This window comes from Populus trichocarpa, chromosome 4 (assembly GCF_000002775.5).
Source record: "Populus trichocarpa isolate Nisqually-1 chromosome 4, P.trichocarpa_v4.1, whole genome shotgun sequence".
NCBI classification, from domain to species: Eukaryota; Viridiplantae; Streptophyta; class Magnoliopsida; order Malpighiales; family Salicaceae; genus Populus; species Populus trichocarpa.
In genome coordinates this window covers 20381178-20400907 of record NC_037288.2, presented here as the reverse complement: position 1 = coordinate 20400907, position 19730 = coordinate 20381178, and the positions used below count along the sequence as shown (strand labels likewise).

Here is a 19730-nt window from a genome sequence, read left to right as displayed (position 1 = left end):
GGCGAAAAAAATGACATTTCCTTTCTAGCATACTTTTAACACCCGGTCTGGTGGAAGGCCTGATTTTCGAGTTTTAAGCGGGTTATCGGGTTAGATAAAATAATTTTTTTTTAAATTAAAACAAAGTTATTTTAGTAAAAAAAAAAACAAATGTCAACAGGTTTGCAACTCAATCTTTCCAGGTCACTGGGTAGACCCGTCGGGTCAGCCGGGTCACACCGGGTTTTTTCTTTCTTTATTTTTTCTTCAACCCGGCCTGATTTCAGTCTCGGATTAGCCGGGTTCCAGGACGACCTGCCAGGCTGGACCGGGTTTCAAGACCATGCTTCTTATAACATCTCAGTGTGCTAAATGAAAAGTTAAAAATTAAAAAATATTATTTTTATTTTTTATATTTATTTTACATATAAGTTTTAAACAAAATACTAAAATATTTTTTATCTTTCACAAATACTATTCCTATTTATCTTTTAAAAAAATCAAAACCAATAAAATATGATTATTAAAAAATTAAACCAATTATATACAGTCATATAAAAAAAAATATCAAACTCATTAAAATAAAATAAAATATATATTTCTTCTATTCTAATATAATTAATTTTTCAAATAGCTTTTTCTATTTAAATATATATAATAAAATAAATTATATTTATATTATTCAAAATACTATTTTATTATTTTAACTCTTTAAAATAGTATTTTCCTTGAAGATGTTGTAAGTGTGTCCAAATCCACTAAGTGCGTAGACAATTTTAAAGCAGAGGGTCCCTCCCGCTTCCTATATCCTCTTGACACATATGATGAATCCAAAAACATAGTCACTACATGGACATTTTTATTAAAAAATAAATAAACCAAACAAAAACTCAGAATTTTTTTTAAATAGTAATATGGTACCGGACATAAACATTACACCCTCAATATTGCCATATTACTAGATAAATGGCCCGAAACGGGTAGATTTTTTCTGTCCCAAAGCACTATTATTGGTTTGAAAAGTTTGCTTCTTCCATTGCACTCAGGAGAACATTTGGCTTGCAGCAGCTTTTTATTTAGCTCCTCATAATCAAATTTGCCAAGTTATTTTATTGTTATTTATCTTTCTTTTAAGTTGTTTTTTTTAATATTATTTCTCTTTTAATCATCAACCACAATCACCAATTATAACCGTCAATAGTCTTCACACTACTACCAACTATTTCTGTTCGCTTAAATAGTACTTAAAGTTTATGCTATAGATTAAGGGAGATATAAGAGAGAAACATAAAAAAAAAAAAAGCATGTTGGAGAGTATAACAATATATATAAGCTTTTTATTTATAAAATAAAATAATCTTTTTATTTCATTTGAGTGTTTTAAAGCCACCACTAATAGTCTCTCTTATCAACAATTAGTATAAGAGTTTTGTTTATAAAAAACAGAGGAGTTTTTGGGATATACCTTAAAATTCATCTTTAATATTTGCAAGATGAATTTGAATCATTACAAATAAAATATTTATAATTTATTTTTGATTATAACATGAAAATTATGATGATAATTAATCAGATAGAAAAAAATAAAAAAGCCCTTAGAGATGCTCAAATTACTATATTAATGAATTTTGATGTCTGGAAGTCAATGAAGAAATATTGAGCACGGGAAAGGGAGAAGTATGGTGTGAATTCAAAATATATTTTTAAAATTATATAAAAACAATATTTTTTTATTTTTAATATCAAAATAATCTAAAAATAGTAAAACTATTATATTTAATAAATTATTAAAAAATAAATTAAACTTGAATAGAACATGATCGGTAAACCTAATTCTATTTGATTTGCTATAGTTACAAGAAACTCTTAATATATTTTTACATTTTAAAACAAATATTTACTTGCTGCGAAGCTAATAATAAGTTAAACCAGATACAGTGCCGAGAGAGGCGTCTGTGGATTTTTCTTAGCATTGGCATGACAAATTTATGCTGCCACCCACCATCAATCAATTAGTATAGCTGAGGGAGGGACCCTCCCTCATGCAACTTTCTCTGCTTTAATGTCAATGTATCTCAACATTCCAAGACACGCTTCATTTCTTCTTTGATATTTCAGATAACGTTATTATTAAAAAAAAATCTGAGTTTTTGTTAGGTTAATTTATTTTATTTTTTTAATAAATAAAGTCTATGTACTGAAACTATTTTTTTGAACTCATTTATACGTGTCAAGAGGATATAGAAACAGGAAGAAGGAGGGACCCTTTGCTTTAAATATTTTTTTAATTAACTTAAATGTGTAACTAACTTAAACGAAGCTCCACCAATCTAAAAACTCTAAAATTAATAATTATATAACTTTCTATTTTAAAGTTGTTTATACACTCAAGGAAGGGTCATTTTCTTCGCCTTTGTTATATTATTAAATTTAACAAATACACCTGACCCAAATCTAGATAAGTTTAATGATATTCTTGATTTAAATTTAATTGCGTCTAGTGAAAAAAAAATCAAAGAAACTTTTTACGAATAGATAAGATAAAAAATTAAAAATAAAATTATAATTATAATCCATAATAAAATGTTTTTAAATTTATAATGATTTTCCTATATTATTTAGTTTTTGTTATAATTTCTTTAATGTTAAATAATGATTTACATTTCATTGCAAAACTTGATTTCTCATCAAATTTATATGAATTTAGTTTGAACTCTTAATTAGTAATTTCCTTTTTGAATTGTTGATTTATATAAATGAATTTAAAGCTTGAAACTTATTATTATTATTATTATTATTATTATTGTAAGAATATCAATGTAGCTAAATTGTTTCCCCTTATTGTTTTTTCAAAAACTATACAAAATAATAAATAATTTTTTTTTATCTGCTGATCTCAAAAATAATTTAAAAAAAATAAAAAAAATATTATTTCAATGCATTTCTAAATAAAAAACACTTTAAAAAACAATCACAACCACACTCTCAAATTAACATCAGATCACATCATTACTGCAATTTAGACTTGAATAAAATTACTGGCTGCACTGCTAAATTAGCATTAACAGCGCGCAAGAAGCAACAGAAAGGCACAAACGTGACGAGAAGCATGTAATTTTTCAGCTTCAGCAAAATAGCATTTTCATCACAGATAATCGTAGAATCCACACATAAAAATCACAGCTGATTTTATAACCAAACGAAATGTTGCAATTGTTCCATAATAAACGAACTGCAAACGCTTAGCCAAACGGGAGCAGAGGGTCCCTCCCTCTGTCGGCATATTGTATTTCTTGTCATGCCATGGCTAAGAAACATGAATGTTCCTCCTCCGCCATGAAACAAGACCTTTCTAAGACTCCACTTTCTTATTTGGTCTCTCTATTTTCAAGCCGGGATGAAAATGAGAGATCCCACCTGCATAAGGATATTGCTATACCTTTCGTCGTCTGCATATGTTAATTTGTCATGCCACGGCTGAGAAAATTCCACATTCGCCTCTGTCAGCATTGTAAGTATTTAGAATAACTTCTTGTTTTCGTTAATTTATCACTAGATTTTTAGCCGCAGATATAAAGAAAGGGTAGATGTTCTTGAAGCGTGCGGAAATGGATGTCTCTTGCTGTTGGCAGCTTCTTCCTCGAACCACCACTGTCAAGCACATATGTAAAGCAGTTTTTATATATTTTTTTAACTTAATTTTATAAAATTTTATTTATTTTTGTATTTCAAAATTGTTTTTAAAAAAGATTAAATTTTTTTTTTGCTTCAAATTGATATATTTTTTATGTTTTTAAATATTTTGATGTGCTGATATCAAAAATATATTTTAAAAAATAAAAAATATTATTTTAAAATATTTTCAAATAAAAAAAATTTAAAAAAATAATTATAACCACACTTTTACCCGCCATTTTATTTCAACTAACTATATCTTCTTAATACCATACGTATCTAATCCAACTATACTTTTTTAAAAAAATTATAACTATAAAAATTTTCTAAAAAACAAATAAAATCTTTGAAGATAAAGTGAAATGTGTTTACTTTGGAATGATGAGATATGATTTCAAATTCAAAACAGAGGGTCCCTCCCTCTTTGATTGATTACAGCTGGCAGCATTTTTCACGAATCAAGGTGAGAAAAATGACCCTTTCTTCTTATCTTGCGTATTCAAGCCTGTAAGAAAGTAGTGTCAGTACATAGACTTTATAAATAAATAAACTTAACGAGGCAGAAAAAAATGTAATAATAAACCATGCTATTGTTAAAAAATATAATAAATCTCATAGTTAATTTTTTAATAATTAATAAATATTAAAATTTGAAAAAGTAAAATATAGATATTTATTGTTTATTATTAGTTTATTATTTATATTTAATTTAATTTTAAGAGTAAAAATTAAAAATAAAAATAAGAGGTAAAGTAATAAAGAAGAGAAAACAGAACCCTAACAACCGTAATCTTGTTTGCTGCTTATAATATACTCTCTTCAATAAATGATAGCAACTCATTGTGTCCATGAAAAGGATGTGTTCATGTTTACTGAACTTGAACTGCTAAATCTTTCATTTCCAAATCTTCGATTTAGTGTTCATGATAGCTACCCAGACTTTCTTTCCTATTTCCAGAGAACGGCAGCAGAGTTTCTACTTACGTTTGCCTTGGAGAAGACTTTGACAAGGGTGAGTTCCATGGCTACTGAAAGGCTTGGACTTGCTTGGGGATTGGAAGGCCAGCTGCAAAAGCTCTCTTAGGAAATGAGAAACACCAAGGACTGTTTGTTCGTGGAAAGTAGTTTTTTTTTTTTTTTTTTTTTGTAGAAAGTGAATTTCGGGGAAAATGAATTTCGGGAAAGTATTTTTTGATATTTGGTAGTGTAATGGAAAATAAGTTGGAAAACATTTTCCAGTGTTTGGTTATGTCATGAAAAATGAGCTGGAAAATAATTTATTAATGTTTTATTTTTCTCAAGTTTATTAAAATAATAAGGAACAAATCTTACAAATTAAAGAGTTGAATGAGAATGAAATTGAAAAAAAATATAATTTCATAAATTATCTCAAATAAAATAAATAATAATCAAAATAATAGAGATCAAATCTAAAAAATTTTAAAAAAATAAAAGGTGAAGAAATTAAAATAATAATAATTAACATTTCATAAATTATTTCAAATAAAATAAGTAACAATCAAAATAATGAGAACCAAATTTGATAGATAAAAAATTTCAATAAAAAAATGATAAGGAAAAAGCAAATAACAATTATAAAAATAAGGACTAAAATTAATATAAAAATTAAATTTTAAGAGATGGAATTGAAAAATAAATATTCAAAACAAATTATATATAGCAATCAAAAGTTTGTGGATCAAATTTGATATAATCAGCAAATAATGACATTTGATATTTCTAAATTTTTCACAACTTCCGGAAAGTGTTTTCCGCTCAAATTTTTCGGGAAAACACTTTCCTGAAAACCAAGCCAAATTTTCCTTTGACTGAAAAGTGTTTTCCATTGACCAACTTTTCTAATTGCAAACAAACACAGGAAAGTTTGGAAAGTGGTTTTCCAGAAACCACTTTCTGGAAAATAAACACAGCCAAAAGGGAAAACACTTTCCTGAAAACCAAACCAAATTTTTCTTTGACTGGAAAGTGTTTTCTGTTGACTGGAAAGTGTTTTCTGTTGACCGAAAAATGTTTTCCGTTAACTAATTTTTCTAATGGCAAACAAACACAAGAAAATTTTAAAAACAATTTTTTAGAAAATAAATTCTAAAAGACAATCATGGCCTAATATTAACTCTTTTTTCTTCAATAACTTCTCTCTTCTACTTTTTTTTTTTTTTTTTATCTATTAAAATTAATTGTGAAATATTTTAAAGATGAAATGAAGTTTGTATTGGAATGCATTGAACATTAAAGCAGGGAAAGTGGCATGAGGGTCCCTTTCTCCCTCTACTAATTGATTGATGACTGTTGGCAGCATCTTCCACGAACCACCGCTGTCAATCTGTCATGCCTCTGTCGGCATATTGTATTTAGTATAACTTTTTGCAGATTTTTCCTTTTACATTTTTTGTAAATTTCTCAATACATTTTTAGCAACAGAACATCATAAATTTCTCACTGCCAATCCGTCTCACCTAAGGGTATTAACGCTAGACCTTTCGTCGTCTGCTGCATATGTAGCCAGCCAACTCCCTCGATCCGATGTTCGCATTAAACGTAGGACAGAGTCAAAGACGAAGCAACTTATTAATCTATATATATTGAATTTCCCTAATTACTCTTTCTAGAACACAATAACTCACAAGAAAAATTACAAAATTACAATGTACCCAAATTACAAAATTACAATGTACCCACTCTCTGTCTAATGTTATTTTTTTAAAAATAATTTATAAGTCTTCTTCCAAGTCTTTCTTTCTTTTTGATGCCGCAAGTTGTTAAGGACATGATTTTTTTTTTAAAAAAAACAAATATATTTAATTGCATTTCCTAATCTTACGTGCAGTCTTCTGCAAAGTCTTTCTTTATATAAACATATGTTTGAGTTAAAGTATTCTAATGGCCGGCCAGTTGCTTTCTAGGATTCGACTTTTTCAATCAATGTGATGAGATTTGTCATCTGATTTAGTATTATTGCAGTATGACGTCATCCATTCACTACTTGTTCAAGGCCGTCAATTATATTTCTCAAATGGGACAAACAATTACCACCATATTAATCATTTCATTCTCCTTTTCTAAAATATTATGATTTAAAAGGTGTTGGGGATTCTAAAATATTATGATTTAACAGAAACAATTAGGCAACAATTGCGTTTTTAGGGCTTTGTTCATTCGGGATTGACGAGCTTAGTGTAAGAAATTGGTTTTTCTAGGGAATTCGATCGATAGGGTTTTATTCAAGATTCAAAATTATCAATATTTAACAAAAAAAAAATACACTAGATGTGAATATTAATATCTCTATTTGTATAAGCAATTGTTTAGGGCTAGAATTTCTCATTCCAGGACACAAAATAAAGTGGAGAAGATTACTTGAATAGTTAGGTAATTCGATTTCTTCTGATTTGTGTTGGATTTTGTTTTCTGTAATCATTTTACAGAGAGGTTGAAAAGAAAACTCGAGAAGCTAATAAGAGAATGTCATCTATCATGTGTTTTGGTATATATTTAGTTGCTATATTATATGCAAGATTTTTTTTTCTTTTATTAAAATTTAAATCTAACGTTAAATTGGTATATAAAGAGCAATTCTAAAAAAGACAGAGGTAAAATATTATCGCACTCAAATGAAGGAAGGGTCAAGAAAATCTTTCTTAATATCATCCTTGTACGTTCAGACCTTCTATTAGTTGATGTATATTTATTGACACGTGGTATGTTCCTATAGCATGAACTTTTCATTGATGTATGTTTTGGTCCTTAATGTTTTTTAAAAACTACTTTGATCCTTATATTTCTTTTTTATAAAAAAAAGGTTCTTAATTGAATTTTTTTTGTCATAGTAAATATAATTTATTCCTTGATTTCATTTTCTTAATTACAACCCTGCATGTTAAATTATAAATCGGGTCAAAATCAGCCAAATAATTTTAAATGGGTTGATAGATCAGATAAAAATTAAGTGAATTTAAATAGATATACCCATTTTAAAATAAAGATTTTATTTTGTATGATATCAATATCTATTATTATATTTTTCCTTCTATTTTCTTTCATTAAAAACATTTATTTCTCTAAGTTTAACCTAAGAAAATCAAGAAAGAATTAAAAAAGGAAAAAAATAATTCATTATAGATATGTGATACTATAGGAATGAATTCTATCTCTAAATAATAGCTCAATACCTGATAGTTTTTATTTGTTTGGATTAATTGATCATGTATGCGAATATTTTTTAATAATTTTGGTTGATCATATATCTATTTTGAGAATTTAAATAAATTTTATAATTTGACATGTAAGAATTTAATAGACAAAAACAAATTGAGGAACTAAATTGTATTTGTTGTAAAATTTGACGACAAAAACTTTCAATCAAGGACTTTTTTATAAGAAAAATGAAAAAATAAGGACCAAGGTAAATTTATTAAAACAAATCCAGGAATAAAAAACGTACGTGCTATTGAAGCATAACATGTGTTCGTTTTCTGGTATTCATTTTTTTAGTTAGTCCCATCCACAAGCATGGGCAGATCATCTCGAAGTCTTTTCACAGCATATTCTACCAACGGATCATTAAGCACAGCAAAATAATTTCTGAGGTAAAAAGCCCTAAAAACGCAATTATTATTGATCCATGTTTATTTGAACTTATTTGATATCATATTTGTATTTGATTTCATTCCTTCAAAGAATATTTCAATTCTCGGAAATCACCAGTAATTGAGATCAACTCAAGGTGGCTGTGTTTTCCAGAATCACATGATCTAACCCCTGTTTTTAGGTAAGTTCTCTTTGCCAATTGACTTTTCTTCGAGTGTTGTGCGAATACAAAGGGAGCACCGCACCCTGATGTGCCCGACCATATTAATTATTTCTTTTTGCTGTCTTTAGAACAGAGTGTTGTGTTTCATTCTCCTTTCCTATGCACTATCCATTTCCATGTGCTTATATAAGTCTATTCCCTCAATAGTTTAAGAAGTGTTTGCCATGTGATACTGCGAGATGCCCCCTTCCTTTCTGCAATTCTTTTTTTTTTTTTTTTTCTGTCTGGCTAAACTATGGATATTCATAGCACCATGGTTAGTTTTTCTTACAGCCAATTAATTTTTCTTTCTTTATATGCATAACACCATGGTTTCATTCATAAAGATTTTATGAATGTTATGTTATATTTTTACCGATCATCTAAATTGTTTTGAAATTTATTAAATTGAATAATTCATTTTGAGTTAACTTTCATGCGGTTTAATTCAAAATTAGAACTAGATAAGAAGTCGGGCTGATAAGTTTCAAAATCAAACTGTTTAATTGAATTAAATGATATTATTAAAAAAAATTTCATAGAAAAAATATTATTCCTTTAATGTTAGAAAATGATCTACATTTCATAGCAAAACTTGATTTCTCATAAAATTTACGTGAATTTAGTTTGAACTCTTAATTAACATTTTCTTTTTTGAATTGTTGATTTATATAAATGAATTTAAAGCTTGAAACTTTATTATTATTATTATTATTGCAAGTATCAATGTAGCTAAATTGTTTCCCCTTATTTATTTTTTTCCAAAAAAAATATACAAAATAATAAACATTTTTTTTTCTTTTACCAGAGTTTGTATTTACTACATATTTTCATGTAAACTAAGCAATAGGTATATCATAACACGGGGGGTAGAGATAACACATAGAAACAATCAATGTAATCATACTACATCGTTAAATATTATTTTAAAAAATTAACTATTCTGTGTTACTTTCCTGGAAGCAATAGAATTTTATTGTTGACTTATTCTGCATCCTGACCAGCCTATGATTTATTATGATCAACAAAAAGCTCATTCTCTAGTCTAGATTTAATTCTGTCATGGATAGATGAACGTCTTCCCATCATTATTTGTGTGCACTCTGAACTTGTAAGGTTGTAGTCTAGATTTAATTCTTTTTTTATTTTGTTGCTGTTCTATTTAGCGTCTGCCTGCAATATCAGCACCTTAACTCAAAGATCTAGTTCTGCCAGGTTGGGTTGCTGAAATCAAGGCCATCTCTGCCCCCATATAAAGTCTCTTATTTATGGACTTCTCTTCTCCTGTTACTTGTAGAATTCTTCTTCTTTCTTTCTGTCCAATTATCACTGGAAAACTCCCTCTGGTTGCCGACTTATAGCAGCTGCATATCCACCCTTACAAGGACTCATGCACACACTCTGCTGCCAGGAATTTCTTTTTCGCTGATTTCTGCTCTACCTGGGTACTCATCAGATCCATGGTGTAAAACAAGAAATTGACATGATTTTTGGATCATTTATATCTCTACATATACTGGTTGATATAATATAAAAGAGAGATGAAGACTTGTAGAGAGAGGAGTCTATTAATGATGGTGACATCCATGAAAGGGTCCAAAAAAGAAATAAAGACCTGGAATTACAGTTTAGTTTTCAAGACTTGTTGAAGTTTCTAAAACTTTTTGGATGAATTAAAATCGACTTTGAGGTTGGAATGAGTTTGTAGAGGCTGTTGAATTTACCACAACTAATTAAGTTGCTTTTTTCTTCTTGTGCATGCAAATCTTATATCATTGGAAAAAAACTTAATAGAGAGTGGGTAATGCCTTGCTCAGATCACAGCAACGCTGCAATTTAGACTTGAATAAAATTACTATTAGGATCAAACTGGCTCTATCATTCTCAGCAGCTAGTATCATTCTCAGCAAATCAGAATTTGTTTTTCTCCCATACAATTGCGTTATCTGTTTTAACAGGCAATCTTCAGTGAAAATCTTGAGGAAGTCCCAACTTTCTGTGTATCTTAATCAGAATGATTTAACCAGACATCGAAAAGTGGCATCTGAGCTTCATTTTGAAACATAGTTGAATCATTTCCTGCCACTTCTCCTGAAAACATGGTGGGATTTCTTGAAACTTATCCATATGTCGTTGAAACCAAACTTTCTATTCATGAATAGGTAGAAATCAAACGACATACGTGGATAACATTTGTTCTCTATTCATTGTGAAGAGTTGCTGCTTATTTTTATATCTGGCTTCTAGGTTAAGTGTATGAAGGAAATGTTCTTTTTCTGACAGTGACGATAATAAAAAGCTTGTTGAAAAAGATGTAACACAGAGCAACTGTGAACGAATGGTAATTAACAGGTCAAATTAGATTTATCCACGGAAAAAATCTTCACCATCCAAGCAATAAGTTTGATTTCTCAAACTTTCTGCCCTTAAAGCTGGGTTGAGGTCAACATTATAATGTAGACGAAGTGTTTTAGCAGAAACTAAATTAGAAATAACATAATCCATCATGTTGTTAGAGCATGTACTGACTTCGTTAAAAACTAGTTGCCAAAAATATTTTAATTTTTTTTTAAAATGCTATCAGAAAATATGCTACCGAGTGCTTAAGAACTCATGTGTCCCTCTGGATGCTTTTCATGCTACAATGTCGTCAGATAGAAAGGTAGGATCTCTCAAATCTCTGCAGATCCAAAAATTTCACCACAAAAATAGAACGATGTCATTTGATAAACAATACAGTGACTGCCATTCAATTTTCATTTGGTGCTCCTCTCTTTATTCTATGCCATAACTTTCTTTTGCCTGAGATTTGGTCCGATGTGCTTGTCTCAACATGACTATCCATGTTCTTGAACTTATATCATTTAAAAAAATTAATTTATTTATTAAAAAAATAAAAATTAAATGAAAATAAAATAATTGTATAAAAAATAAAAAAAATATGAATTTAAAAAACATAAGACAAAAAAAGCTAATTATTATTAACTTTTTAAACCGTGATACGGGTTACAAGACCAAAATCAGAGAGTTAAAATTACTCAAATTAACGACATAAAAAAAATCCAAAATAAAAATAATAAGGGTTAAAACTTAAAAGTGCAATAAAAAATAAATCAAAGGGCAACAACATATTATCAAATCAATAACAATTTGTGTAAAGTAATGAAAAAATATCATCAACACATCCGAGATTTATTTTAAAAAAACAATATTTTTTTTTGAAAAAACAATTTTAATCTTTATAAAATTAAAAGAAAATCAAAGATGAATCATATCTTTCTCTTTAGACGTTAAACACATCCAATATCATTTAAAAATAATCACAATCTAATTAAAAACACAAACCCAAAATTTATTTGAAAAAATACATATCAAATAATGCATTGTTTTTTTATAAAATTAAAAACAAATTAGGCTAGGCCTAGCACTTGGCTCAATAAAGCAACAACTTATGTGCGGGGCTACAATGCTAGGCTTAAGCACGGGCATTTATTTTTTAAAAATGTTTAATGGGGCGAGCAAACGCGTCGTCCACCCCAAGCATTTAAAAAAAATAACACGTCACCTGCATCAGCAGGCAACACATCGTTTGTGCAACCTAGAATCCAGTCATTGTGGCGGTTGGAAAATCAGGATTTTCTGTTATTTTTACCCAAAACCTCATTTCCAATCTATTTTTTACCCAAAATACCTAGGAACCACCCTATAGACCCTCTTGAACTAATTCATGGCCATTAAAAAATCATCCAAAACCTGAAATCCATTATAAAAAAAAATCTTCTTGAGCTTATATCTATTTTTATTGGTGTTTTCAAGATAAACAACACACATAATCATAACTTCCTTCATCATATGGAACTTTTTGATGGTTGAAACCGTTTTTGTGGCCGAAATCTTTTCCAATGACCACTTTTTTTCTCTCAGCCGGAATTTGATGACTCCCTCTCTCTTCTCCCACCAAAAAAAGAGGAAAATAAAGTTAAGTACCACCATGTATTTTCTAAAAATTAAAGGGACTGGACACCTAATATCTAAAAAAATAGGGGACTAAAATGATTGTTTTAATAAAATTTTCAACCCGCTTCCTATATTACTCGAGGTTTTCACTTCAGTCTCTTATCTTTCAATTCAACCATCCCTTCTAAAAAAATATACAATTGAGATTTAATTTGGACTTAAAAAGACTAAATCACACAAAATAAAAGTTTACAAATAAAAGTAAATTGTTTTTTTAAAAAAGCAATGCTCAAATCCAGTATTATATGAGAGAGTGCATAGTAAACAAAAAAGAAACTAATCTCTTTCTGTATATTGTGTAATATAATTATAAAAATAAAATAAAACAGCTTGGATCATTCAAAACATACATGCATTATCTATATACGTGTCCTATCCAAAAAAAAACAACCTTAACTAGTTTTTTAATTTTAATTATAATTATAAAAAAATAATAATAAAAGGATTGGTGAATTCACTGTGCATCAAGACACGTGTCTTTATTCATTTATTGGAGCAGTAGTACATCTACATTTTGCCTCACGGTCAAGTTATCTTGCCTGGCTTTTGTCCCATCTGTTTGGGTGATGTTGATGGGCCTTGGGCTGGGAGCATGATTGTTTTTATTCTTGGGCTATTTGTTTCTTTTGCTTGGGCCTGCTACCTATTGCGTTTGACTCATCAACTCGTTTTGCATCTGCCTTTCACTCTGCCTCTCCTCACCTGGTTTCCCGCCCTGCCCTACCCTCTCAATTGAAGCCACCAATGGAAGTGCATTTTGCATCAACTTTGATTGATGAGAGTTTGGTTTTCAACTTGATTTGAGTCGCTATGCTAGTCTATCTCTTTTCTTTACATGGTTTTGCACTCCTATTTTCTCTCTTCTGCACAGTGTTGTAGCTCAATTGGAATTCAATTTACCATCGTTGGTTTTTTATTATCTTCCAGGTTTCCATTGTTTTTTTCTCACTCATTGTCATTTGACAGTTGTTTTCCCATGTGTTTTCCCGAATTTATTCATTTAGTTAGAGTTGAATTTAGCTCAGTGGTGTTATTTTCTGCTTTCAGGATTTCGGCTCTTTTGACGACCTTTTGCTGGCGCTACCACCTGATGTTCCATGGCTTTGGTTGCGTGATGTTGCTCCAGTTCGTGATTTGCGATTATTCTCTATGATTCGTAGTTTTGTTTCTTTTCAGAGACCCTGCTGGTTTCTTTTTTTTTTTTTTTTTTGGGAAGCACTTTTTGATTAGGTTTAAGAGCATGTCTGAGCTTCCTCCTATTTTTGATTAGTGGTTTTATGATGTGAATGTTTAGGAATGTTGTGTGTGTTTGATTGCCTTCGACTAGGCACGATCGAATAGCCTTTGTCAGGGTTATATGACCCTTCAGCTGGTTCTTAAGCAGCTGTGGTTTTCCTTCACTGCATTCATTTTCGTATAGCTAAATGTTTTTTTCAAATGGTGTCGATATCGACTTTGTCTGGGTCCATCTTTTTTTGGCCTTCTGCTGTTCTGTTTCTTTAGAATCTGTCTCTACAGCTTGTGAAAAAAAGAATGTACTGACACCCTTTCATCTAAAGCTAGATTGCTGAAACTTCGTCCGCTGTTACCTGCAACATTTTTTCTTCCAGGTTTGTGCCTGTTCTTTCTCATTTCGATTTGGTTCTTATATTTTTTTAAGCTTACGTCAAGAAAGCTTCCTAACAAGTAGTCAGCCCATAACTTTATTTTGACCTTAACTTGGTTGGTGCGCCTGCCTTTTTATGCACTGTTCCTTCTGTGTCGTTTAATCCAGGTTAGTTTCTTTTCCTTTTTCATTGATCTGCTCTTTGCTTAAGGGAAGGAGGGTGTCATTTAATGTTTGTTAACATTAGTTACTGAGTAGATGAAAACCAAACACACAAGATGAGATAAACAGTTATGTTCTAATGTTTCCAATCTATCAAAATTGAGTTTCTTCTTAAAATAAAGTGTATTCAAGTCTTCATTGCCACATCACCCTCCAATTGTCCATGTCGTTTTGCAGCTCACAGTAAATTAGGTGCCTGGAATACTTCAATTCACTCCACTGCTGCTGCCATCAATTTGGCTCTATACTATGAAGTATGAGCATGGCTGGCTAGGAGGATTTGTGGGTATATTAACAAATTAGCAAGTTGCTTCTTTGATCTAGATGTTTAGTAAAGGTGATGCCAGGGGAAATTATAAGGGTGGTCTTGGCATCCGGACTGCTAGAGAAGCCATCTTTAGATGGCAGCAAAAGGATTTCTTCTTTGGCATGCTAGAATTTCTGCAGACATTTGCAACTACCTTTTCCTCTCCCGTGTTTACAATTATCCTGTATGTTCAAAGAATGATGAGTCACACAGTATAGGCTAACAAGTTTTAACATTACAGTTAATTGCTCTAATTCTTCATCTGCACATTACCTTCCTTTCTCAAAGAGTTGGCTTGGAAATACTTACTATCTTATATATTCCATCTTTTTGTTGTTTTCGATTGTGGTTTGTTTTTGTTGTTGTTGTTGAGGATGGTTGCATTCCGATAGCGGCCTCTTATCTACTTTTGTTCTATGTTTGCTCATGTGCTGTTCATTATCAGGTTGTCATTCTTCATTGCTTGCTGCATTTTTTAGATGCAGTAATTTCTTTTTCATTTTTTGGCCTTCTGCTGTTCTGTTTCTTTAGAATCTGTGTCTACGGATTAGTTTCCCACTCCTTTTCTATGCCATCTGAAGCAGATATCAACAGCAACTGACAACCCTCATAATTCAACATGTCTGGTGGGTCAGCAGGAACAAACTTATTGCCCAAATTGGCCTTGTAGGTGAGTTGGAAACCTTGTAAATTGGGAACTGCCACCATGTTGATCGGGATTCTTTATGTGAATTATAAATGAGCCCTCACGTTGGATGTTAAGCGACTCTTGAGGCTCGTTTTCCTTGTCTTTTGATGGCAATTCTAGCTTGTACACCAGATGTGTAATCATTCTCTTGCCTGGATTGTGCCTTGGTATCTGATAAATGCCATCTCCTATTGCTCTTGCTGGATACTTGTGTCGATGCCCTCTTGTCGCAGCAGTGTCATATTCCTCTGAGATGCAACCAGTAATTAAAATTTATGGTCAAATTGATGTCCATGAAACTGCAACAAAACTCAATGCTGACTACCTCAAACAAGGGCTCTTTTTCATTGTTTACTTCCTACAATCCAAGAGAAAAAGAAAGCACATTCATTGCTCTAACTACTAACTCTGTTGTAAAACTTTGAGAGAAAGAATAAAAGTACTAGCATATTATTAAACACATATTTTTGGACATGCATGATTGATACTGTGGTGCAAAGTTTTTGTTTAAAAAATATATTAAAATAATTTTTTTTTTATTTTTAATATTCAAACTATAAAAGAACACTTAGAAAATTAATTTTATCAGGTGAAAATGTATTGACATGGCCGCATGTGGTGAGTCTCCTCACATTCTTAACTGCACAGTTGACTTCTTTGTAAGCTTTTTATTGATGTTAATAGTACATACAAAAAATCTTTGTTTCGTGGTTTGTTAACTACATTTGTGACATGTAAATGCTTACGCTGCCTCCTTCTTCATGATGCATTCCAATTGAACACGTGTGTGTCCATTTGTGATTATGTTTGGAAATGGATGTTTGTGCACACATGTGAGGGATAGAGAGTGCGTGCACCTACAATGGCTCAAAGCTTGCTGAAATTTTTAGATTTGATGTCCCTCTAAATATAATTCTTTGATAAAAGAAATTTTAAGAGGTTATGACTGATGACCTTAAAGCTCACATGATAATCATTTTTCTCTTAAAACTCGTTTTTGTTTCTTCAGAGAGCAAGCCTGCATAAACAATGCCCTTCTGTCGAACTTGCTTCGCAAGGTCTCTGACAATCATGAGATGAGGAATTTTGAGGCCTATATTTGTGCTTTCACACATTTCCTGTGTCGTGTATTGGGAGGAAGAATAAAGAGACTAAAATAACATATTAAATAGGTCTTGCTGCTCTGTATGGATAATGTGGTGAGCAATCGCGATGGAATTGTCTGAGTTCAGTGTTTATGAGTTTATTGGCCCACCACATGCCTTATTTATTCACTGAAAAATGCTTATATCAAAATATGGAACCTCCTTATCTGATACAAATCCTCTTGAGTGCCCCTATTGGTCTGAGATGCCTGTTTCAGTGGATTCTGAGATTCTCTGGCTATTGCTTTTTTGATTGTATATTGAGTGACATTCTGTATATCTTGTTTTGATGCATGCACACTTGTGAAATCTACTCTGTTCAGAGATTTTACTTCTAGTGTTGGTTACAGGTTAAGCTCGAGGATTTCTATACAATTGCAATTGATGAACTAGAATCTGTTACCACGAGATACAAATTCAGGTCAATGATGAGAGGTATGCTCTCTTTTATTAACTTTTAACATCCTTCTCTTTGAACACGAGACTTTTCTGCTCTTGTTCAGTGTTAATCAGCTATCCATTTCAATTTTTAAGCTATCAAAATATGGCATACTGTATAAAAAAAATTTCATATACCTTCTCTAATGCTTATATATCATTTTGTTTTCCAGTCTCAATTTTTTTACCGTTCATTTCTATTTTTCTGATTGCTGTAAGTGTGGTTTGAATGTTATTCTAGCTCCATTGCATGGCTTTGCGTTTTGGTTCAATGTTGAATTTGGTTGGCCTGCAGCATCTCCGATCATTCCTTAAGCATCAGTCTTGCCAACTGCACCATCAAGCAATCCTTCAATGGACGTTAGTAAGAGGAAGAAAAGAACAAATCAAAATGAGGCACTTGTGCTATCCACTGCACCCGAGGACCCTCCAACACATTGGCAACATGTATTGTGCATTCTCGTCCTTGTCATTGATGTGCATTCTCTCCTTTTGATTGGTTGGCTCCATAAGTAACTGCTATTGTAGGGGATTCCGACCGGTGATGTTCTGATAATTGCTCATAGGAGGGTTAAGCACACTGACACAATATATTTACGTGGTTCGGCAAATTGCCTACATCCACGGGAGAGAGTCTATATTATTAGAGATTAGAGAAAGGATACAAAACAAATACATGGAGGAGGAGGATCACTTCTCTCTACTCTACTCCCAGCTCATCTTTATTGCACTTGCAGCTGCTGCAATGGCAGCAAGGCTGCTGCCATTGCAGCTCTCTTTCTCTCCACACTCTTGCACACACTCACGATTCTCTCTCTATCTTGCTCTCAAATATAAGCCTCCTTTATAGGCATTTCTTAGCAACTTTCTCCAGCACATGGAGCGGACAAACAAGCCATAATACATGGCATGAATTATGCCGTAATTCATGCTTCCACTTGCTTGGTGGTGGGGTATTGCCACAAATGACAATATCCTAACAATCACCCCCTTTGCCATTTGTGGGCAATTGTCCTATTGCTTCTTCAGCACAAGCTTGCATTCTGCAGCTCTTCCAAGCTTACCATTCTGAGAGCGTCTTCAACACAATATTCCCCTTCGAGCGTATTAACCATGCTCGGTCCGGAATGATTTTTCAAGCCTTACACCAAGGCTTACAACACCCCCTCAAACGAATATTCCCAAGTGCGACAGTCATTGAGTATTTCAATGTGATCACAAGCTCACCACTCTTCCAAGAGTCTACTCATCTAGGAGTTGCGCCTGCCCTTTGTTCCACCCTAGGAACCACGCCTTACTTCTCCGTGAGTCTCTCGCTCTTAGTCGTAAGAGTCCAGGTAGCTCTCCACCTTTAATCATGGGGCAACCCATTAAAGGTTGATCCATATCTGTCTTCATACTCTGAGTATTACAATGCCATTACCGAGCTCACCACCTTGACAAGAGTCAACTTGTTCCCGGAACCTGCGCATGCCCTCTGCTCCTTCATAGCAGCCGCGTCTTAATGCTCCACAAGTCATCCACTTATTGTCCAAGGCAAATGTCTTCTAGCTCATTGATCTTTAGCATGGGGGCAATATCCATGAAAGTCAATCCTGCATTTGTCTCCATACTCATCATAGCCACTTCATTGGCTATACACCTGTCCACTCATATCTAGCCATTACATTGGCTCTAGGGCTGTTCTGAACTGGGCTCATATCGTAGCAACCAAGAGGCTTTGAAGTCAGGGGACAAGAGGAGAAGGTCTACCTGCTGAAAAAGGCTTTGTATGGCCTCAAACAAGCTCCTAGAGCATGGTATAGCAGAATTGATGATCATCTACATAAACTTGGCTTTGTTAAAAGTTTAAGTGAGGCAACATTGTATGTAAAAGGAGCTGATGCAAACTTAATTATTGTATCTGTTTATGTTGATGACTTACTTGTAACAGGAAGTAATAAGACACAAATTGAAGAATTCAAGGCAGAGATGTTTGATGTGTTTGAGATGACAGATCTCGGGTTGATGTCTTATTTCCTTGGAATGGAGGTTAAACAAAGTGATGATGGAATCTTCATATGTCAACAGAAATATACTAAAGAGATATTGAAGAAATTTCACATGGAAAGCTGCAAGAGCACAAGCACACCTATGAATCTGAAGGAAAAATTCAGCAAGAATGATGGAACAAACAAAGCAGATGAAGGTCAGTACAGAAGTTTAATTGGATGTTTAATGTATCTTACAGCTACAAGATCAGACATTGCATTTGCTGTGAGCTTGCTGTCACGTTTTATGCATTGTGCAAGTGAATTGCATCTTCAAGCTGCAAAAAGGATAGTAAGATACGTTAAAGGTACAATAAGCTATGGAATAAAATACTCTCATCTTCAGAATTTCATGCTGCATGGGTACTCTGATAGTGACTGGGCAGGTTCTGTGGACGACATGAAGAGCACCTCAGGCTACTGTTTTAGTTTTGGATCAGGCATGTTCTCTTGGTGTTCAAGGAAGCAAGATAGTGTAGCTCAAAGCACAGCTGAAGCTGAATATGCAGCAGCTACTGCTGCTGTCAATCAAGCTATTTGGATAAGGAAAATTCTTGTTGATCTGCATATGAATCAACTGGAACCAACAAAGATTTATGTTGACAATCAAGCTGCAATTTCTATTGCAAATAATCCTGTGTTTCATGGCAGAACTAAGCATTTCAAAATCAAGTTATATTTTCTGAGAGAAGCACAGAAAGAAGAAGAAGTTACTCTGCTATATTGCAGAACTAATGATCAGATTGCAGATGTTCTAACAAAAGCTCTTCCAAAAGCAAGTTTTGAAGATTTACGAAGAAAGCTTGGTATCTG

General features: G+C 32.1%; 1 protein-coding gene and 2 long non-coding RNA genes across 3 annotated transcripts; all 3 read left to right on the top strand.

Annotated features, from left to right (window-relative positions):
• Positions 1-8147: 8147 nt before the first annotated feature.
• On the top strand, positions 8148-10174 carry LOC112327259 (uncharacterized). Its single transcript, XR_002981406.2, has 3 exons — positions 8148-8261; positions 8353-8443; positions 9680-10174. It is a non-coding gene; the product is annotated as an uncharacterized LOC112327259 (long non-coding RNA).
• Positions 10175-13165: 2991 nt separating this feature from the next.
• Positions 13166-16793, top strand: LOC127905191 (uncharacterized). The gene is made up of 3 exons (XR_008058966.1): positions 13166-13408; positions 13529-15286; positions 16314-16793. It is a non-coding gene; the product is annotated as an uncharacterized LOC127905191 (long non-coding RNA).
• Positions 16794-17563: 770 nt separating this feature from the next.
• LOC127905265 (uncharacterized mitochondrial protein AtMg00810-like) lies at positions 17564-19675 on the top strand. Its single transcript, XM_052452589.1, has 3 exons — positions 17564-17629; positions 18595-19554; positions 19667-19675. The coding sequence occupies exons 1-3, from the start codon at positions 17564-17566 to the stop codon at positions 19673-19675; spliced, it is 1035 nt and encodes a 344-aa protein (XP_052308549.1).
• The last annotated feature ends 55 nt before the right edge of the window (positions 19676-19730 follow it).